General features: G+C 36.4%; 1 protein-coding gene across 17 annotated transcripts in view; it reads left to right on the top strand.

Annotated features, from left to right (window-relative positions):
• Positions 1-14837, top strand: part of CHD9 (chromodomain helicase DNA binding protein 9) — a 244201-nt gene extending 229364 nt beyond the window's left edge. For all 17 annotated transcript variants that reach the window (XM_068529053.1, XM_068529054.1, XM_068529051.1 and 14 more), the window contains 4 exons: positions 117-338; positions 5898-6026; positions 8996-9100; positions 11468-14837. In XM_068529053.1, coding sequence (XP_068385154.1) covers positions 117-338; positions 5898-6026; positions 8996-9100; positions 11468-12346 — 1335 coding nt within the window. In that variant the 3' untranslated portion in view covers positions 12347-14837. The remainder of the gene's footprint in view (positions 1-116; positions 339-5897; positions 6027-8995; positions 9101-11467) is intronic.
• The last annotated feature ends 7490 nt before the right edge of the window (positions 14838-22327 follow it).

Raw genomic sequence — 22327 nt, 5'->3', positions numbered from 1 at the left:
ATTTAGCAGAACTTTAAACAACTTTTTTTTTCCTATTCAAAAAGAATTGCTTCATTGGACCAAAATCAGAATGCTAAAGCATGGAAATAAAATTGTCATTTGATGTTTTTCTACAGGTTACTTTAGGCTTAACCACCTCACAGATTTCTACAGGGATAAATCCAGCACTATCCTATACTCAACCTCAAGGAATTCCTGATACAGAAAGTCCCGTTCCAGTTATTAATCTTAAAGATGGGACAAGACTTGCAGGCGATGATGCACCGAAGAGAAAGGATTTGGAAAAATGGCTTAAGGAGCACCCAGGTTATGTGGAAGATTTAGGAGCTTTTATTCCTGTAGGTGATGCCTTATAAAACTTGGTATATTTTACCTCTATGATTGGTCACACCTATAATGATGAAGCATAAACTCTCACCCACTTATGTGTTCTGCCCAAGATTCAGGAAAATTAGCAGAAAAAAATAATGACCATCTTTCCCATGATACAATACAATATCATTTTCCATTTTTCCATTCTGCATTCAATAAGTGTTTAAGTAATAAAAACCATCTCTCATATACAGAGTACTATCATAGACCCAATGAAGGTTGTAATGTTACAAAACTTGCAATTTTTTCCCACAAATAGTTTATTTTAAAATAATAAAAATGATCATAGTAAACATTTATTGAGACTTAGCTGTGTGCCTGGCTTTATACTTAGCATGGATTACCTAATTTAACACCCCCTAACTTTATCAGAATGGCATCATTATAACTTTATAAAGAAATGGAAATACTGAATTTTTAAATATTGGGCTGGCCAAAAAGTGCCTTCGGTTTTTAAGTAAAAATAAAAGACGCAGTTTTCATTTTCGCCAAGAACTTTATTTAACAACATATTCACCATTTTGTTCCACTGCCTTCTGCCATTTTTCAGGCAACTTCATAATTCCATCTTCCCAAAACTTTTTATCTTGTTCAGCAAAGAACTCTTCCAGGTGCTTTTTATAGTCTTCCAAGGAATTGAAATTTTTTCCATTAAGAGAATTTTGTAAAGACCGAAATAAATGGAAATCTGAAGATGCAATGTCTGGTGAATATGGTGGATGAATCAGAACTTCCCAGCGAAGCTGCAGCAGTTTTTGCCTGGTCATCAAAGAAACATGCAGTCTTGTGTTATCCTGATGGAAGATTATGTGTTTTCTGTTGACTAATTCCGAACACTTTTCATTGAGTGCTGCTTTCAGTTGGTCTAACTGGGAGCAGTACTTGTTGGAATTAATAGTTTGGTTTTCTGGAAGGAGCTCATAATAGAGGACTTCCTTCCAATCCAACCATATACACAGCATCACCTTCTTTGGATGAAGACAGACTTTGGTGTGGTTAGTAGTGGTTCACTTCGCTTGCTCCACTATCTCTTCTGTTCCACATTGTTGTACAGTATCCACTTTTCATCTCCTGTCACAATTTGTTTTAAAAACGGAACGTTTTCATTACGTTTAAGTAGAGAATCACATGCAGAAATACGATCAAGAAGGGTTTTTTCCGCTTAACTTACATGGAACCCAAACATCAAAGCGATTCACGTAACCAAGCTGGTGCAGATGATTTTCAACGCTTGATTTGGATATTTTGAGTATGTCCGCTGTCTCCCGCGTGGTATAATGTTGATTGTTCTCAGTTATGTCTCAGTTTGATCACTATCAATTTCAACTGGTCTACCCGACCACGGAGCACCATCCAGCGAGAAATCTCTAGCACGAAACCTTGCAAACCACTTTTGAGGGCTTCCTTGGTGGCGCAGTGGTTGAGAATCTGCCTGCCAATGCAGGGGACACGGGTTCGAGCCCTGGTCTGGGAAGATCCCACGTGCCGCGGAGCGACTAAGCCCGTGAGCCACAACTACTGAGCCTGCGCGTCTGGAGCCCGTGCTCCGCAACGGGAGAGGCCGCGACGGTGAGAGGCCCGCGCACCGCGATGAAGAGTGGCCCCTGCTTGCCGCAACTAGAGAGGGCCCTCGCACAGAAACGAAGACCCAACACAGCCAAAAATAAATAAATAAATAAATAAATAAATAAATAAATAAATAATAAATAAAAAGGAATTCCTTTTAAAAAAAATACTAAAGTCTGAATGTAAGCTCTCCAAGCATATTTAAAAAAAAAAAAAAAACCACTTTTGACACGTTCGATCGATCAGTCGCAGCCCTTTCTTCATATACTGCACAAATCTTTTTTTGTGTTTCAGTTGTGTTTTTACCTTTCTTGAAATAATAAAGCTTAATATGCCGAAAATGTTGCTTTTTTTCTTCCACCTTCAGTATTAAAATGGCTACGCAAAAATTCACCAATTTTGATGTTTTTTTTTAAATGCACCCTGATATGACAGCTGTCACAATACAATCTAACAAAATTGTTTTGAATGAAGTTAAAGACAACTAAGTGCTACTGGAGCCATCTTATGGAAAACACCAAATGAACCTTTTGGCCAACCCAGTAAATAGTGCAAGGCCACGCAGCTAATAAGTCTTAAATCCACTGTCCAAACTACTACACTTAAGATCTCATAAGAATACAGCTTCTGGTTCTCTTTAGATGCATGGTTTATATTAGTCAAAGATGAGAACAGGTATATTCATTTGCTTTTTTCTTATCCTCTGCAATACTTGCTACTCACTATCTTATGGGCATATGGTTTTCTTACTCATAGAAATCTATTATTTAAGTTTGTAATGCTTTACTGTCAGATGCTGATGTACCAAATTTTGTATCAGTCTCCCTTGATGTTTCTATATATTTTATAAGGTAAAAGAGTAATGGCATATCCTCTGTACAGTGAAGTTAGTGGGCTTTTTCTGTCTGCTTCCATTATGAAGATTAATTGGATAACCCATTGAAGTCGTCCCCTACCCCATGAACTTCTTAAGGGCTATCTTATTCACCTTGTATCCCCAGGACTTAGCACATAATTCCTGATACAGAGGATGGTATCGAGCTCCTTGTAAATATTTACTGAGTCAGTGATTTAAAAAATTTGAAATGAAAGTCTTTTGGAGACTTAAAAGTGCTATATAAAGGTAAAGTGATTGTTATTTTATTAACAGAAAAAAATTCATTACCTTATTTTTTCGTGCGAAAGAACCACAAAAGCTCCAGTCCCTAGAATGTGACTGTATCTATAATATATATTTTTATATACTTGTATCTGTAATATATATTTAGTTTAATACTTTACATTGCTATTATTGTCCCCAAGAGGTAACCTGGTAGTCTAAAATAGGGAGCCTCAGTCTTGGCTTTTGAATGCCTTTCATATCCCTAATTTTTTCAAAAGATGCCACAAATTCTCAAATAAACTTTCACTTAATTCTTTTGATTTAAAAAAAAAAGCCAAATAAAACTCTTGTAATTATGAGGGGAAGGGTTGTCAGTAAGGTGAGCAGTCATAAAATGAGTATTGCAATTCTAAAAATAATGAGAATTGTTAGTTTAACCATATACTTATTAACATGTTAGAAAAGAACATTCATTTATTCAGTCAGTAAATTTTTATCGGGCAACTATTATGTGCTAGTTACTATTTAAAGGGATTTAGGATAAAACAGTGAACAATGTAAAGTTCTTGCCCTCGTGGCAGTTATACTCTAGTCTCTGAAGATTGTCATACCTTTCTTTTAACCACTGCAAAGGAATCTTTATTACTTTTTTTTTTTAACTTATAGCAGTTCATCATTTTCACTGCAAATAAACATTTTGTCCTAATTTTTTTTTTTTTAGAGCTTTGTGTTTTGATCTTGCTTTTTTTAAAAAAAAAATTTAATTAATTAATTTATTTTTGGCTGTTTTGGGTCTTCGTTTCTGTGCGAGGGCTTTCTCTAGTTGCGGCAAGCGGGGGCCACTCTTCATCGCGGTGCGCGGGCCTCTCACTATCGCGGCCTCTCTTGTTGCGGAGCACAGGCTCCAAACACGCAGGCTCAGTAGTTGTGGCTCACGGGCCCAGTTGCTCCGCGGCATGTGGGATCTTCCCAGACCAGGGCTCGAACCCGTGTCCCCTGCATTAGCAGGCAGATTCTCAACCACTGCGCCACCAGGGAAGCCCCATGTCCTAATTTTTTATATAACTTTATTATTAAGCTTTTAAAACATTGTTATAAGTAGCATTTGTTGGAGTACAGAATACAAGATAACGACTGGTATGATTTCCCAAGGGCACTTTACGTTAATGGTGTCTTGGACCTCACACTTTGCTGTGGTATCTCTACAACAAAATGATCATAACGTGGTATATGTACTATACCAGTAGTATGTATAAACTGCCATGGAAACTGATAAAAGAATAATTACTCTGCCCAGGCAAAGTGTCTGGGAAAAGATAGAAAATCGAGCTGACATATGACTGGTGGATGATAAAAGAATAAGTAGGCGTTTGACCAGGTTAATACTGGTCAAATGCCTACTTATTCTAGGCAGGATAAGAGGAGGATACTCTAGGCATTATAGAACAATTATGAAGAGAGTCTAAAAAGGGTATAGTCATAAAACAGTGACTAGTCTGATATTCCAGAGTATGTGAGGGAATGAGTGGGGTAATAGTAATTGGATAGAAAAGGTGAATTCAGACCAGGCTGTGATGGGACTGGTATGCCATGCTGAAGAGTTTGAGTTTTAGTCTGTTGGAATTTCTAATTGTTTAGAAATGACTGCAGACATCAAGCCCTACTTTGTTAACAGAGGTGAGCAGCATGGTTTGGTGGAAAGAGTTTTTATTGCCACCTGCTAGCTGCATGACCTTGATTCCCATTTGTGAAATAAGAATAATATCTTTGGGGGACTTCCCTGGTGGTCGAGTGGTGGAGACTCTGTGCACCCAACGCAGGGGGGCCCGCGTTTGATCCCTGGTCGGGGAACTAAGATCCCACATACCGCAACTAGAGAGCCTGCGCACCGCAACTACTGAGCCCACATGCTGTACAGCCTGCCCGCGCACTCTAGAGCCTGCACGCCTCAACGAAGACCCAGAGCAGCCAAAATAAATGAATACATTTTTTTAAAAAGAATAGTATCTTTGAGTATTGTGAGGATTATGTAAAAAGAGATAAGAAAGTTTATTAGTGAGATGAAGAGAAATGAAAGCCAGTAGTACACATATAAATGGTTTCAGAGCACTGAGAAAAGCTGATGTTTCAGGTGAAATTCATCAGGAGAAAATGTAAAGAGGAAGCTCTTCCAGCATTATTGATAACTCCTTCAAGTAACACTCTAGAAATACAGTGATCTTTGAGGGCATTTAAGGAAAGAACTAGCAGTGTCCTCCTCATTTCAGGAGCCTACTTCCATATAGAAGATAATACTGATCATTATTAATAATTGTTTAAATATATAATTTGAGGAAAAGGTTCATGTAACATTGTCTTATTCAGCATTTTTATTAATAAATATAAAAATATTTAAACTTTAAATATTTTTATCGTATAGCTATGGGGTAAATTCTTTAATATGGTATATTGAAGATATGTGATAGAATATATATAAGATATAATATAAATCTCCAATATATAATATAAACAGTTGACCCTTGGACACTATGGGGGTCAGAAGTACTGATGCATGCCACCCCCACAGCCAAAAATTTGAGTATGACTTTACAGTTAGCCCTCTGTGTCCTCAGTTCCGCATCCCTGGGTGCAGTCAACCATGGATCGTGTAGTCCTGTAGTGCATACTTACTGAAGAAAATCCACATATGAGTGGGCCTGCACAGTTCAGACCCATGCTGTTCAAAGGTCAACTGTATTAATATATCTTATCGATAACATATCTTCAATTTTATATGACTAAATTTCTTGGATCAGCTTATTTGTACTAGTTGCACAGTTAAAGATTTTCAAGCCATTCCTTTGTCCATATATTTTAGAGAATGCAGCTCCATGAGGGGAGACCCAAGCAAAAAAGGCATCGTTGCAGAAACCCCAATAAACTAGATGTGAATAGTCTCACTGGAGAAGAACGTGTTCAGCTGATTAACAGAAGAAATGCCAGAAAGGTATTTATATATTTGTTGTTAATTTTTCATGTTGATTCACTGCTTAAGAGATCTCTAGAACACTATTTCGTTATGCAGTATTTTCTAACAGACCTGGTTGGGTTAAATCTAGCAGATTTGCGGGAAAAGACATGGACTACAATTTTATGCAGTCCAATTTCAAATCTCACGTCTTTGTCTAAGCTGTTGAATGAAATAAGCAAGTTAGTTTACACTATCTGTGCCTAAGCAGTGGCCCTGAGCAAGAGCACTACATCTAAGTCAGTGGTTCTCAAAAGGGGGCAGCTTTGTCCTTCAGGGGACATTTAGCAATGTCTGGAGACATCTTTGGTAGTCACAACTTTGGAGTAAGGAGGTGGGTGTTGGGGAGGTGGTGAGCAGGGGAAGGATGCTAGTGGCATCTAGTGGGTAGAGGCCTGGAATGCCGCTACACCTCCTGCAGCACAGGGGACAACCCCTACAACACCAGTCCAAAATGTCTGTAGTGCAGAAGTCGAGAAACTCTGTTGAAAGGGGACACTATTCTCATCATGGCCATTATAGATTTATATATTTATCACGTGATTTTCCATCATTTGGCTGTTAAGTGTCTCGTTCTATCAAAATGGGCATGTTACATAATTATCTGATAGATGGAAATAAAATGTCTTAAACAAAGGTACCTTATACACTAATAGTACCCCTGTGTTTGCCTTCTTGCTTTATTGATTCATGAATGGTAAGAGTCAGGTTTTTCCAAAGTCTATTTCTGAACCAAATGTGGCTCAACATTTGTTTCCCCAAATTGTGTCTGTTTTATGTTTGGATTGGTATATGTCTCTTTTACCTCCTAAAGTAAATGATAGAACACTTGTGGCACCCTTTTGTAAGTTCACAGCTTTGACATTTTTATTGTTTTCTATTCTGATGAGCAAGCAACAAAATAAGTAAGAAAGAAGAAATGGCCTCAGAGTAAGAACAGCAAATTTCTCCTTGAGTTCCTTCACTCACAAATTAAATTACCCTACATAGGTCACGTTAATTCCCTAGTTCTGTCTTGCTCTCTGTTAAATGACCTCACTGCTAGTATAAAAATGCATGAAATCATTTGACTTTCTCAGAAGAAATACTGAAATTGGAAGAAAACCACTTTTAAAATAACAATTGTCTTAATATGATCGTATGCCCTAACTCATTAAAATTAATACTGATTTTTCCCCAATTTTGTAGAGATAGCTTTTTCAGCTTTTGTTAGTGCTTTAAAGTGATGTCATAGATGTATTAGGGGAAGAACAAGATGACATTTTAGTTGCATTTTCCTTAATTTTATGCTTGCATAGATTGTGTTACAAATCTTTGCACTTCATCTTATAATGAAATTAGCATTTCTAGATATGAATAAATTTCTCTTAGCCAGTTTTAAGGAAATGGAACCATTTTTTTAAATTTTTACTTGTTAGGTTTAACATTAAACACCCTAAATTTTATTTTTCATTGTTGTAACCGGATAAAAGTCCTGTTCATTTCCTTTAGTTTGTAGATTTCTTTATTGTTCTGAGTTTCTAGAGTACAGACTTATGGATTGATCAGTTACTAAGGAAGAGATCCACCTCCTGAATCCACATAAACCATACAGAGGGCGTCCAGTTTAAATTGGAGCTTAATGAAGGTCATAATAAAAAGGAGATGGCAACAGAAACTTGAGAGGCTAAGTAAAGACTATAGGAAATACTAGATAAGAATACCTATAGGTATTATAACTGGCCATATTAAACCCTGTCTATATCCTAACAAGATATAGTATGTATTCATTCAAAAAGGTGTAGAAAAAGGAATTATTCAAGAAGTATCTTTAGACTCCAAAGGAACATTAAATTGGTAGGTTCAAATCATTTAAACATTTAAAGGGATATGTATATTTTTATACTTTTAGGGTATCAGTTTACATAATAGATAAGTGCATGGGTTTTTGAGAGCTGAGTTTGAAAGCTGATCCTGACACTTACTAGCTAGCTTTAGGCAACTTGTATAACTTCTCTGAGGCTTCGTTCCTTCATTTGAAAAATAGAAATAATACATTCTCAAATGGATGTAGTGAGTACTAAAATAAATTATGTACTTTAAAGTCCTTAGCACAATAGTTGGCAATATAATAATAATAATAATAGCTTATATTTATTATGTGCCAGAACCTTTGCTGAGGCACTTGAATTATCTCATCTTCATAAAACCCTATGAGGGAGGTGTTGTTGTTATCTCCATTTTGCAGATCAGAAAACTGAGATTCAAAGAGATTTACTGATTTGCCCTAGTTCATGTAAGTGGTAAGTCTGACTCCGAAGGGTATACTCTTAACTAGGCTACACTGCCTACCCAGCCTAGTAATTTCACAGTAAACGGTAGTTATTTATTTTACTGTTCCAGAAACTCAAAACATTTAAGGGACTTCCCTGGTGGCACAGTGGTTAAGAATCCGCCTGCCAATGCAGGGGACACAGGTTCGATCTCTGGTCCGGGAAGATCCCACATGCTGCAGAGCAACTAAGCCCATGTACCACAACTACTGAGCCTGCGCTCTAGAGCCCACGAGCCACAACGACTGAGCCCGCACACCTAGAGCCCGTGCTCCGCAACAAGAGAAGCCACCACAGTAAGAAGCCTGCGCACCGCAGCGAAGAGTAGCCCCCACTCGCTGCAACTAGAGAAAGCCTGCCCGCAGCAACGAAGACCCAATGCAGCCATAATTAATTAATTAATTAATTTAAAAGGAAAAAAACATTTAAAATTTACATTAGCACATGTTTATATAGTATATTAATAGTTCTTGTGGACTGTGGTAGTCCTTTTTAATGTAATAAAGATTGTCAAAAGTGGTTCAAAGAATACATGTGTTTTAAAGAAATAAACTGTACAGCACAGAATAAAAGCAAGAAATGTCTTCATATTTAATAGTGCTTTTAAGTGTCTAACAATCTGTTTTTCATTTATAGGTTGGAGGTGCCTTTGCTCCCCCTCTGAAAGATTTGTGTCGGTTCCTGAAAGAAAATACAGAATATGGAGTAGCTCCTGAATGGGGAGATGTTGTTAAGCAGTCTGTGAGTATTTCATAAATACTAATTCAGACATCATTCTTAAAATTAGATGCCATTTAATGATAACTTAGATTAAATTTTAAGTTAAGAATTAACAAAATAGGGCTTCCCTGGTGGCGCAGTGGTTAGGAATCCGCCTGCCAATGCAAGGGACACAGGTTCGATCCCTGGCCCAGGAAGATCCCACATGCTGCGGAGCAGCTAAGCCTGTGCACCACAACTACTGAGCCTGTGCTCTAGAGCCCGTGAGCCACAACTACCGAGCCCGTGTGCCACAACTCCTGAAGCCCTCACGCCTAGAGCTGATGTTCTGCAACAAGGGAAGCCATGACAGTGAGAAGCCCACGCGCAGCAGCGAAGACCCAACACAGCCATAAATAAATAAATAAATAAAATAAAAAATAAATAAATTTATTTTTAAAAATTAACAAAATATTCCAAGAACATGTGAAGATAGTTTTTAGTTCATAATTTTTGTTTTGCAGAATATGTTACAGATTCTCAGATGCTGTTGAGTTAGAATGCAGAATCAATATATACTGATTTGTGTTTGTTTTAATCTCTAAGGTACTATTTGAGCAATGCCACAACGAATAGTCCAAGATATTGGGCGGCGGGGGCAGGATTCTCTGGCGGTCCAGTGGTTAGAACTCTGCGCTTCCACTGCAGGGGGCATGGGTTCGATCCCTGGTTGGGAAATTAAGATCCCACATGCTGCGCAGCGTGGCCTAATTAATTGATTGATTGATTGATTAAAAGCATATTAAGAAAACAAAGATGGGGAAAGATATATATATGTAAGGTTATTCATCATAATACAGTAATAAAAATTGGGAATATACCAATGGTCCATCAATATATTGAAAAACTGCAACTATTTTAAAAATTATATCTTAAAAGAACATCTAATGACAAGGGAGAAAAAGTTCACAGTATTGTTAAATGGGGTAGTAGTTAAGCTCTTGCAGTATCAAAGCCTAACCATGTGGTAAGTGCTGAATAAATAATAGCTATTATGTCTACAGGTGTCTGAATGAAAAAGACAGGCAGTAAACCTATGTTCAGTATGATTCTATTTTTTTTTTTTTTATTTTAGAAAAGAGGTGAAGAGAATTGTAAAATCTGTTTGTATGCACAAGGGGAAGATGGAAGCACACATCCTGAAATGTTAGCAGTGGTTATCTCTGAACAGTGAAACTATGAATGATATTTTTCTTTGTATTTTTTTGTTGTCGTGTTTTCTGTAGTGAACCCTAATGCTTTTGTAAAGAGAACAAATAAGTTGATCAGTTCAAAACAAAATTTAAAAATAGTCCCATGAGAGTCTTTTAAACCACTGTCTAGAGCTACAGTGTCACAAATGGTAGCCACCAGGCACATGTGGCTGTTGAGCACTTGGAATGTGGCTAGTCTGAAGTAGGAGGTGTTGTAAGTGTGAAGCACTGTTTTTGGATTTTGAAGCCTTAGTTTGGAAAAACGAATATAAAATATCTCAATAATATTCATAGATTACATATTGAGATGACAATGTTTTTGTTATGTTAAATAGACTACATTGTTAAAACTTGTGTCATGTCATTCTGTTTTACCTTTTATTGTGGCTACTAGAAAATTTTAAATTACATATGTGGCTTACATTATTTCTATTGGACAGTGCTGGTCTAGTGGTTCTAAACTCCTAAAACTTTTAGGAATTTTGGTTCATTTGTTTGTTTTTTACTTCTAGGAGTTTTGAGCCCAAGAAAATCATGGGAGAATTTCAAGAAAGTAGCATAGGTTGCCCTCCATTGCCCTGGACTTGGTGCTTCCCAGTCTGCAGGTGCTACTGCTGTTGTGAGCCAAGTGATTTTTTTCCCCCGGTTGATTATCTTTTTCGGCTTGGCTCTGTCTCCTTTACTCCCAAAGTGATAGTCAGGAAAGAGTCATATGAAGCACCTCATTTTAATCTTTACTTACTTCTTCTGTCCTTTCCTTATTGTTCTTCCAGATTAGAAGAGGGGCACTTCTTTAGTCTTCTAGAGCAATTGGTGATGTGAAAAATGTAAGGGCATGGCAGTAATAACCCTCATGAAAAAATTTCTTTGGACCTTCTGTTTTCCAGAACTATTCTATTAGCTTATGCCGCACAGTATAAAAGAGGGCCAGAGACCTCTTTCTGCCCTCTGAAGATAAAATGAGAGGAAGAGCTGTTTCAAGCCACTGCTTATACTAAGATGAGATTGGGTTATCTCTCTCATAATTGGTTATGTTATATCAATACAGAATAAGTTTATGAATGATTACCTATTTTTAATAGCTTATTTGTATCACAAACTAATAGCTATTGATTTTATTTGAAAATGGTTATTATTGATGGATTTTTTTTTTTAGGGATTTCTTCCAGAAAGTATGTATGAACGTATTCTCACTGGTCCCGTCGTGAGAGAGGAAGTAAGCAGGCGAGGGAGACGGCCTAAAAGTGGAATTGCAAAGGCCACTGCGGCAGCAGCAGCTGCCACTGCCACCAGTATTTCAGGCAGTCCTTTATTAGCCAATGGATTACTTCCAGGTGTGGACCTCACAACTCTTCAGGCCTTACAACAAAACCTACAAAACTTGCAGTCACTGCAAGTAACCGCAGGGCTGATGGGAATGCCTGCTGGCCTTTCTTCTGGAGGAGAAGCTAAAAACATGGCTGCCATGTTCCCCATGCTGCTGTCAGGAATGACTGGATTGCCAAATCTGTTGGGCATGGGAGGACTCCTGACAAAGCCTACAGAATCTGGAACAGAAGAAAAAAAGGGAAATGACTCTAAGGAGCTAGAAGGAAAAAAAGAAAGGACAGAGAGCCAAAATTCAGAGAACAGTGGTGAAAACTCTGTGTCAAGTTCTCCTTCAACATCCTCTACTGCTGCATTAAGTACAGCTGCAGCTGCCAACCCGTTAGCTCTTAACCCACTATTGCTATCTAATATACTTTATCCAGGGATGCTTCTCACTCCAGGCCTTAATCTTCATATTCCAACTTTGTCCCAGTCCAATACTTTTGATGTACAGAAAAATAAAAACAGTGACTTAGGCTCGTCTAAGTCTGTAGAAGTAAAGGAAGAAGATTCCAGAGTTAGAGATCAGGAAGACAAAGGGGGAACTGAACCGAGTCCTCTCAATGAAAACAGCACAGATGAGGGTTCAGAGAAAGCCGATGCTTCATCTGGATCTGATAGTACACCATCGTCATCCGAGGATTCAGATTCTAGTAATGAAGACTGATTCCCAGACTGCACTTAAATTATGAACTGATTTTGGATTTTTTTTTCTTTAATTATTAATTGTAAATACCCCAGTGTTGAGTGCATCAATAACTTACTGACTGAACATTTCAGTTATTTGTTTAGAAGCGCAAACTGCTTTCAGAGACGTTTTGCATGTAATATTTCTTAAGATTCATAAGTTTCTGAACTCGTATGTACTATCAAATACGTAAAGGTGTAAAATTACAACAAAAGGCATTATAATTTTGTTGGGGGTTAATTTTATGAAAATTATGCTCAATAAGAGTTGTATATTTAATATATTTGCAGTGAACACAGAATACTTTATGCATATTACTGATTTAATTTGAATATAGTTTTACAGCCTCCTTGACACCTATAATTTACAGATCAAAACTCAGCAATAATTTGGGCAGCTAATGAATGTCATGAAAGCTGTAGAATCTACATCACCATCCATTGCTTTAATTACATGAAAATGCTCTAGTGTTGTGATGCACTGCTGATATTTCCAATTCAGGTACAAGTGTGTTTTAAAGAAGAAATAAGTTTCCCAATCAGCCAATTTAACTGGCTACCTGTTACCTCAGCTGAGTTAGTTTAGGAAGTTTACATTCGTTTCTAATTCTATACTTGTTTTCAGGGGTTTTTTAAACACATCCTATATATCATGTTAATCTGGCAAGAAATACGACTTGCTTTTTGCTGAGCTTAACTCTTAAAATCAGTAAAATTAAGTCATGAAATAATCCTGTGTCATGTAACTTTGGCACCCTCTAGACATATTTAGTTTCAGCTCTTCAAAGTTTGGCCTCCTGTTAGAAATAATTGTCTCAGATGAGTAATGTCTGTTTCCAGGGTTCAGAAAAGGCAAACTCATGAAATGCCACTGAAAAGAACTTTCAACACAGCATACTTCATGTAAAAGAAATTGTTTGTTTGCTTTATTTGTGTAGATTTCTATTTGTGTTTTACGTCATGGAAATATTCCGGAATTAACAGATAATAGGGTAAAGTAATATGCAGATACTCTCAATTCATTTTGAGTTTCTAGGAATAAGCAGACTAAATGTTGCCCAGAATCAGTGTTGGGTTATCAGTTTATATTAAATATACTGAGTTGCCCATTTTGAAAATGCACTTTGAATAATCTCAAAAAAATATACGTTACTCCTATGAACCACAAAAAATGAAGCCCAAGGCTTCTGATCAATTTCTTAGAACCCTTTACCATGTAAAATTTGTCTGATGTTTGATTTGTGATACAATTTCTCCTGCTAAAGCTGCTATTATTCTGACACGGTAGAGGTCCAGGTTCACCTTCATATACATTTAAAACAAGTAGAACTGAATTGGAAATAAAATATCATTTACATCCTAAGGAGAGATAAGTGTTAGCATTTTTCTGGTACTTAAATAAGTCAGTGATAAAGTTTGCGAGGGGAAAAGTACCCCACTTCTCTCCCAGAGAAAAAATAACTTTTAGTATGTTTTGATAGAACTCTATTGCTTTGTCATGAATTAAGCAATTATATTGGATTTTCCAAGACCTTTACCAGTAAATTATGTTTCTGTATGTAAAATAACTAACCCCTTATTAGAGAGACAGTGTTATATGTATTTACAAAATTATATAAGTTCCACTGGGATTGTATTGATTTTTGTATTTTCCCAAAATAGTACTTTGAATTGATAGTCCTTTATGCAATGTCTTAGCAATAGTCACTATAATGCCCTTCCAGGAGAAGTGGGTAGTAATTCTTCATCATGAAAATGATATATTACATATTTAGTATCTTCCCTTTGCAGTATTGCACCTTTGTTTAACTAGAATACACCTATGAGATAGCCAAAGTTTTTCAAACACAGTTAACTTAGTTTGCCGGTAAAGTATTTCAGCACCATCCACATTTCCCTTCTCTCCCCCTAGTTATACCACATGATCTTCATTCCTTTCTGTCTCCAATTTAAAATAAAGGGGAAAAAAGCCCTAGATCTTGTCACTAAAATCTAATTTATATCAAATTTATGAGATAAAGTATTTTCCTAATTATGATCAAATGAATTTGGTTAACATCTTAGTGATTCTCTTTCTATGTAATAAGGCAGTTGCAGTTTTCAAAGCATTAAGGCTAGTATTAACTTTAAACATTCTCTTGGGTTTCAAGACACTTCTATCTAGTACTGATTGGGGAAAAGTTGTCCAGCTATCAGCTTAAAAAAACATGCAAACATGGTTGTGTAAAGTTAAGGGTTATAAGAAAAATCAGTAGAATTACATAATACTAAAGTTGCAGTTGAAAGGATATCCAAGTATGTGTTGGTAGTTACTAAAAGAATTATAGCTGTTATTGCCTTGTATTTATAGCCCTTGTTTCAGGTTTCATGATTCAAGTCTTAGTCCAATTTTTCTTTTGGACATTTGCAATATTTACCAGTTGTGTTTTGTGTAGTCTGAATTTGCTTTCTGTAGTTGAGCAAACGTCTTAAAAAGTCATTTGTAATTTATTAAATTACTTTCTATGATGTTCTATAGAGCAAATGGAAGTTTAATTATTTTTTATTAAACATATTCTTTGACTACCCATGATGTCAGCCTCTGTACATGACAATGTTTTTTTATTTTTATATATAATTTATCTTATTCCAGTTATGAAAGAAACCATAGTCATGAATCTTTAAAAGGAAAGTGGAAGAATTTTTAAGAGACAGAAGTTGGCTATAATTATATCCACAATATTATTATTTCCTGAAGTTTTCTTCCCCTGGACCTTTAAAAATCCAGAAAGACTCAGAGATACACCTAACCTCTTAAGTCCATTTTGAAGATCAGTAATTATTTTTTCCCTTGGTCTTAGAGTCTTTCCTAATTCATCACTATTGTTTGCAGTGTTTTTTTATAAATAAGAAAGAAATTTGTTTTTCCGCAAACAACAAAAGTAGAGCAGTGGAGTCTCATCACCCCTCATTTAACTTGAACACATTCAACTATACTGCCATGCTTTAGAAAACCTTTCTTTTTTGTAAAATATAGTAAACAGAAGTCAACAGCTTCATCTGGTGCTCACCCAGAGGATCAGTAATATGTTCCAGTGCTGGAGGAAGAATTGGCTATGTTGGATGTTTTTGAGAGAAGATACACTATGTATAAAATAATGTATTCTGTATATTTTGAGCTGTAGGAGGGGAAAAAGTGGTTTGGGGGGAGAGTAATTTTTGACTACAAGTAATGTTCACCTCATTCAATAAATTTAGAACTTAATCTCTACGTAAATGCAGCTTCAGTACAGTAAGCTATTTATTTGAAAATGCAGAAAAACAAAAAAATATTTAAATCATCCATAAACCCACCCTGAAATACTGTTCATGTAGCTATCCAATCTTTTTATATGTATGTTATATACATGTAGTGGGTTGAATAGTGTCCTACAAAAATTCATGTCAACCCAGAACCTCAGAATGTGGCCTTAATTGGAAATAGGATCTCGGCAGATAAAACTAGTTAAGATGCAGTCATACTAGATTAGGGTGGGCCCTAAATCCAATGACTGTTGTCCCTATAAGAAGAGGAGAGGACATAAGAAACACAAGGAATAGGGCCACGAGGCAATAAGCAGAGATTGGTGCTGTGCAGCTACAAGCCAAGGAACACCAAGGATTACCAGCAACCACCAGAAGCTAGGAGAGAAGCATGAACAGATTCTCCTCCAGAGCCTCCAGAAGGAACCAACCTTGCCAATACCTTGATTTTAGACTTCCGGCCTGAACTGTGGTAGAATAAATTTCAGCTGTTTTAAGCCATCAGTTTGTGGTAATTTCTTACGGTAGCTTTAGGAAACATACATTTTCATATTAAATCAGTACTATATGGGACAGAATATTGGCTGTTTTGCCTTTAATATACTGGCCTCTATGTCAGTAAGTATCCTGCAGTGTGATTTTTTAATATATATATTGCTCATACAGGTGTAATTTATTTAACCAGGAACCTAAAAATGGACATTTGAGTTTATATATGCATTTTTTGCGTCCATCCCTAATGATTTCCTTAACCCCTAGAAGTGAAAATACTTCTGTTTTTAAGGCTTTTGATTTGTGTTGCCAGTGCCAATGACATTAGTAACAATTTATACTACCATTAGCAGCATACCTTTTGTGCATGCTCATTTACCCCAAATTCTTACCAATACTGTGTATTGCATTTGAAATCATCTTTGCCTTTACTAACAGGCAAAAATAACATCTTTTTAAAAAACTGAAGTATAGTTGATATACAATATTATGTATGTTACAGGTGTGCAATATAGTGATTCACAATTTTTAAAGGTTATACTCCACTTATAGTTATTATAAAATATTGGCTATATTCCCCATGTTGTACAATATATCCTTGTAGCATACTTCATACACAGTAGTTTGTACCTCTTAATCTCCTCCCCCTATATTGCCCCTCCCCCTTTCCCTTTCCCCACTGGTAACCACTAGTTCTCTATAGTTTTGAGTCTGCATTTTTGTTAAATTCATTAGTTCATTCTATTTTTTAGATTTCACATATGAGTGGTATCATACAGTATTTGTCTGACTTATTTCACTTAGCATAATACCCTCCAAGGCCATCTGCATTGCTGCAAATGGCAAAATTCCATTCTTTTTTATGGCTGAGTAGTATTCCAGTGTGTGTGTGTGTGTGTGTGTGTGTGTGTGTGTGTGTGTATCTCCACATCTTAACATCTTAATGAATTTTTAAATCATTCTTCCTTTTTCTTAGTAAAAAATAAGACAGGATGTTATAGAAAATCATGGGGAAGAAGAGAGGAGGAGAAGCACAAAGTAAACAAAAAACCCATAATGTTGAATACTCTCAGACATAATTGTTAACCTTTGGGTCATTTTTTTTGCATGTACATATTATGTATTATTTTAATAAAAGTGAAGTTAAACTGTACATACCATTTTGTAACCTTTTTTTCATTTACTATATCATAATAATCTTCCCATACCATTAAAGAATCTCACTTTTTTTTTTTTTTTATACAGCAGGTTCTTATTAGTCATCAATTGTATACACATCAGTGTATACATGTCAATTCCAATCACCCAATTCATCACACCACCATCCTCACCCACCCCCCCGCAGCTTTCCCCCCTTGGTGTCCATAGGTTTGTTCTCTACATCTGTGTCTCAACTTCTGCCCTGCAAACCAGTTAATCAGTACCATTTTTCTAGATTCCACATACATGTATTGATATACGATATTTGTTTTTCTCTTTCTGACTTACTTCACTCTGTATGACAGTCTCTAAATCCATCCACGTTTCAATAAATGACCCAATTTCGTTCCTTTTTATGGCTGAGTAATATTCCATTGTATATATGTACCACAACTTCTTTATCCATTCTTCTGTCGATGGGCATTTAGGTTGCTTCCATGACCTGGCTATTGTAAATAGTGCTGCAATGAACATTGGGGTGCATGTGTCTTTTTGAATTATGGTTTTCTCTGGGTATATGCCCAGGAGTGGGATTGCTGGATCATATGGTAATTCTATTTTTAGTTTTTTAAGGAACCTCCATACTGTTCTCCATAGTGGCTGTATCAATTTACATTCCCACCAACAGTGCAAGAGTGTTCCCTTTTCTCCACACCCTCTCCAGCATTTGTTGTTTGTAGATTTTCTGATGATGCCCATTCTAACTGGTGTGAGGTGATACTTCATTGTAGTTTTGATTTGCATTTCCCTAATAATTAGTGATGTTGAACAGCTTTTCATGTGCTTCTTGGCCATTTGTATGTCTCCTTTGGAGAAATGTCTATTTAGGTCTTCTGCCCATTTTTGGATTGGGTTGTTTGTTTCTTTAATATTGAGCTGCATGAGCTGTTTATATATTTTGGAGATTAATCCTTTGTCCGTTGCTTTGTTTGCAAATATTTTCTCCCATTCTGAGGGTTGTCTTTTAGTCTCGTTTATGGTTTCCTTTGCTATGCAAAAGCTTTGAAGTTTCATTAGGTCCCATTTGTTTATTTTTGTTTTGATTTCCATTTCTCTAGGAGGTGGATCAAAAAAGATCTTGCTGTGATTTATGTCAGAGAGTGTTCTTCCTATGTTTTCCTCTAAGACTTTTATAGTGTCTGGTCTTATATTTAGGTCTCGAATCCATTTTGAGTTTATTTTTCTGTATGGTGTTAGGGAGTGTTGGAATTTCATTCTTTTACATGTAGCTGTCCAGTTTTCCCAACACCACTTATTGAAGAGACTGTCTTTTCTCCATTGTATATCCTTGCCTCCTTTGTCATAGATTAGTTGACCATAGGTGCGTGGGTTTATCTCTGGGCTTTCTATCTTGTTCCATTGATCTATGTTTCTGTTTTTGTGTCAGTACCATATTCTCTTGATTACTGTAGCTTTGTAGTATAATCTGAAGTCAGGGAGTATGATTCCTCCAGCTCCGTTTTTTTCCCTCGAGACTGCTTTGGCTATTCGGGGTCTTTTGTGTCTCCATACAAATTTTAAGATTTTTTTGTTCTAGTTCTGTAAAAAATGCCATTGGTAATTTGATAGGGATTGCACTGAATCTGTAGATTGCTTTGGATAGTATAGTCATTTTCACAATATTGATTCTTCCAATCCAAGAACATGGTATATCTCTCCATATGTTGGTATCATCTTTAATTTCTTTCATCAGTGTCTTATAGTTTTCTGCATACAGATCTTTTGTCTCCCTAGGTAGGTTTATTCCTAGGTATTTTATTCTTTTTGTTGCAATGGTAAATGGGAGTGTTTCCTTAATTTCTCTTTCAGATTTTTCATCATTAGTGTACAGGAATGCAAGAGATTTCTGTGCATTAATTTTGTATCCTGCAACTTTACCAAATTCATTGATTAGCTCTAGTAGTTTTCTGGTGGCATCTTTAGGATTCTCTATGTATAGTATCATGTCATCTGCAGACAGTGACAGTTTTACTTCTTCTTTTCCAATTTGTATTCCTTTTATTTCTTCTTCTTCTCTGAGTGCTGTGGCTAGGACTTCCAAAACTATGTTGAATAATAATGGCGAGAGTGGACATCCTTGCCTTGTTCCTGATCTTAGAGGAAATGCTTTCAGTTTTTCACCATTGAGAATGATGTTTGCTGTGGGTTTGTCATATATGGCCTTTATTGTGTTGAGGTAGGTTCCCTCTATGCCCACTTTCTGGAGAGTTTTTAACATAAATGGGCGTTGAATTTTGTCAAAAGCTTTTTCTGCATCTATTGAGATGGTCATATGGTTTTTATTCTTCAATTTGTTAATATGGTGTATCACGTTGATTGATTTGCGAAAAATCCTTGCCTCCCTGGGAAAAATCCCACTTGATCATGGTGTGTGATCCTTTTAATGTGTTGTTGGATTCTGTTTGCTAGTATTTTGTTGAGGATTTTTGCATCTATATTCATCAGTGATACTGGTCTGTAATTTTCTTTTTTTGTAGTATCTTTGTCTGGTTTTGGTATCAGGGTGATGGTGGCCTCATAGAATGAGTTTGGGAGTGTTCCTTCCTCTGCAATTTTTTGGAAGAGTTTGAGAAGGATGGGTGTTAGCTCTTCTCTAGATGTTTGATAGAATTCACCTGTGAAGCCATCTGGTCCTGGACTTTTGTTTGTTGCAAGATTTTTAATCACATTTTCAATTTCATTACTTGTGATTGGTCTGTTCATATTTTCTATTTCTTCCTGGTTCAGTCTTGGAAGGTTATACCTTTCTAAGAATTTGTCCATTTCTTCCAGATTGTCCATTTTGTTGGCATAGAGTTGCTTGTAGTAGTCTCTTAGGATGCTTTGTATTTCTGCGGTGTCTGTTGTAACTTCTCCTTTTTCATTTCTAATTTTATTGATTTGAGTCCTCTCCCTCTTTTTCTTGATGAGTCTGGCTAAGGTTTATCAATTTTGTTTATCTTCTCAAAGAACCAGCTTTTAGTTTTATTGATCTTTGCCATTGTTTTCTTTGTTTCTATTTCATTTATTTCTGCTCTGATCTTTATGATTTCTTTCCTTCTGCTAACTTTGGGTTTTGTTTGTTCTTCTTTCTCTAGTTCCTTTAGGTGTAAGGTTAGATTGTTTATTTGAGATTTTTCTTGTTTCTTGAGGTAGGCTTGTATTGCTATAAACTTCCCTCTTAGAACTGCTTTTGCTGCATCCCATAGGTTTTGGATCGTCGTGTTTTCATTGTCATTTGTCTCTAGGTATTTTTTGATTTTCTCTTTGATTTCTTCAGTGATCTCTTGGTTATTTAGTAATGTATTGTTTAGCCTCCACGTGTTAGTGTTTTTTACGTATTTTTCCCTGTAATTCATTTCTAATCTCATAGCGTTGTGGTCAGAAAAGATGCTTGATATGATTTCAATTTTCTTAAATTTACTGAGGCTTGATTTGTGACCCAAGATGTGATCTATCCTGGAGAATGTTCCATGCGCACTTGAGAAGAAAGTGTAATCTCCTGTTTTTGGATGGAATGTCCTATAAATATCAATTAAACCTATCTGGTCTATTGTGTCATTTAAAGCTTCTGTTTCCTTATTTATTTTCATTTTGGATGATCTGTCCATTGGTGTAAGTGAGGTGTTAAAGTCCCCCACTATTATTGTGCTACTGTCGATTTCCTGTTTTATAGCTGTTAGCAGTTGCCTTATGTATTGAGGTGCTCCTATGTTGGGTGCATATATATTTATAATTGTTATATCTTCTTCTTGGATTGATCCGTTGATCCTTATGTAGTGTCCTTCCTTGTCTCTTGTAACATTCTTTATTTTAAAGTCTATTTTATCAGATATGAGTATTGCTACTCCAGCTTTCTTTTGATTTCCATTTGCATGGAATATCTTTTTCCATCCCCTCACTTTCAGTCTGTATGTGTCCCTAGGTGTGAAGTGGGTCTCTTGTAGACAGCATATATATGGGTCTTGTTTTTGTATCCATTCAGCAAGCCTGTGTCTTTTGGTTGGAACATTTAATCCATTCACATTTAAGGTAATTATTGATATGTATGTGCTTATGACCATTTTCTTAATTGTTTTGGGTTTGTTTTTGTAGGTCTTTTTCTTCTCTTGTGTTTCCCACTTAGAGAAGTTCCTTTAGCATTTGTTGTAGAGCTGGTTTGGTGGTGCTGAATTCTCTTAGCTTTTGCTTGTCTGTAAAGCTTTTGATTTCTCCATCGAATCTGAATGAGATCCTTGCCGGGTAGAGTAATCTTGGTTGTCAGTTCTTCCATTTCATCACTTTAAGTATATCATGCCACTCCCTTCTGACTTGTAGAGTTTCTGCTGAGAAATCAGCTGTTAACCCTTTGGGAGTTCCCTTGTATGTTATTTGTCGTTTTTCCCTTGCTGCTTTCAATAATTTTTCTTTGTCTTTAATTTTTGCCAGTTTGATTACTATGTGTCTCGGCGTGTTTCTCCTTGGGTTTATCCTGTATGGGACTCGCTGTGTTTCCTCGACTTGGGTGGCTATTTCCTTTCCCATGTTAGGGAAGTTTTCGACTATAATCTCTTCAAATATTTTCTCGGGTCCTTTCTCTCTTCTCCTTCTGGGACCCCTATAATGCGAATGTTGTTGCGTTAATGTTGTCCCAGAGGTCTCTTAGGCTGTCTTCATTTCTTTTCATTCTTTTTTTTTTTATTCTGTTCCGCAGCAGTGAATTCCACCATTCTGTCTTCCAGGTCACTTATCCGTTCTTCTGCCTCAGTTATTCTGCTATTGATTCCTTCTAGTGTAGTTTTCATTTCAGTTATTGTATTATTCATCTCTGTTTGTTTGTTCTTTAACTCTTCTAGGTCTTTGTTACACATTTCTTGCATCTTCTCGATCTTTGCCTCCATTCTTTTTCCGAGGTCCTGGATCATCTTCACTATCATTATTCTGAATTCTTTTTCTGCAAGGTTTCATATCTCCACTTCATTTAGTTGTTTTTCTGGGGTTTTATCTTGTTCCTTCATCTGGTACATAG

The sequence above is a fragment of the Eschrichtius robustus genome, chromosome 19 (assembly GCF_028021215.1).
Source record: "Eschrichtius robustus isolate mEscRob2 chromosome 19, mEscRob2.pri, whole genome shotgun sequence".
NCBI lineage: Eukaryota > Metazoa > Chordata > Mammalia > Artiodactyla > Eschrichtiidae > Eschrichtius > Eschrichtius robustus.
Note: the sequence above shows the minus strand (reverse complement) of the source record. Positions and strands in the feature narration are given on the sequence as shown.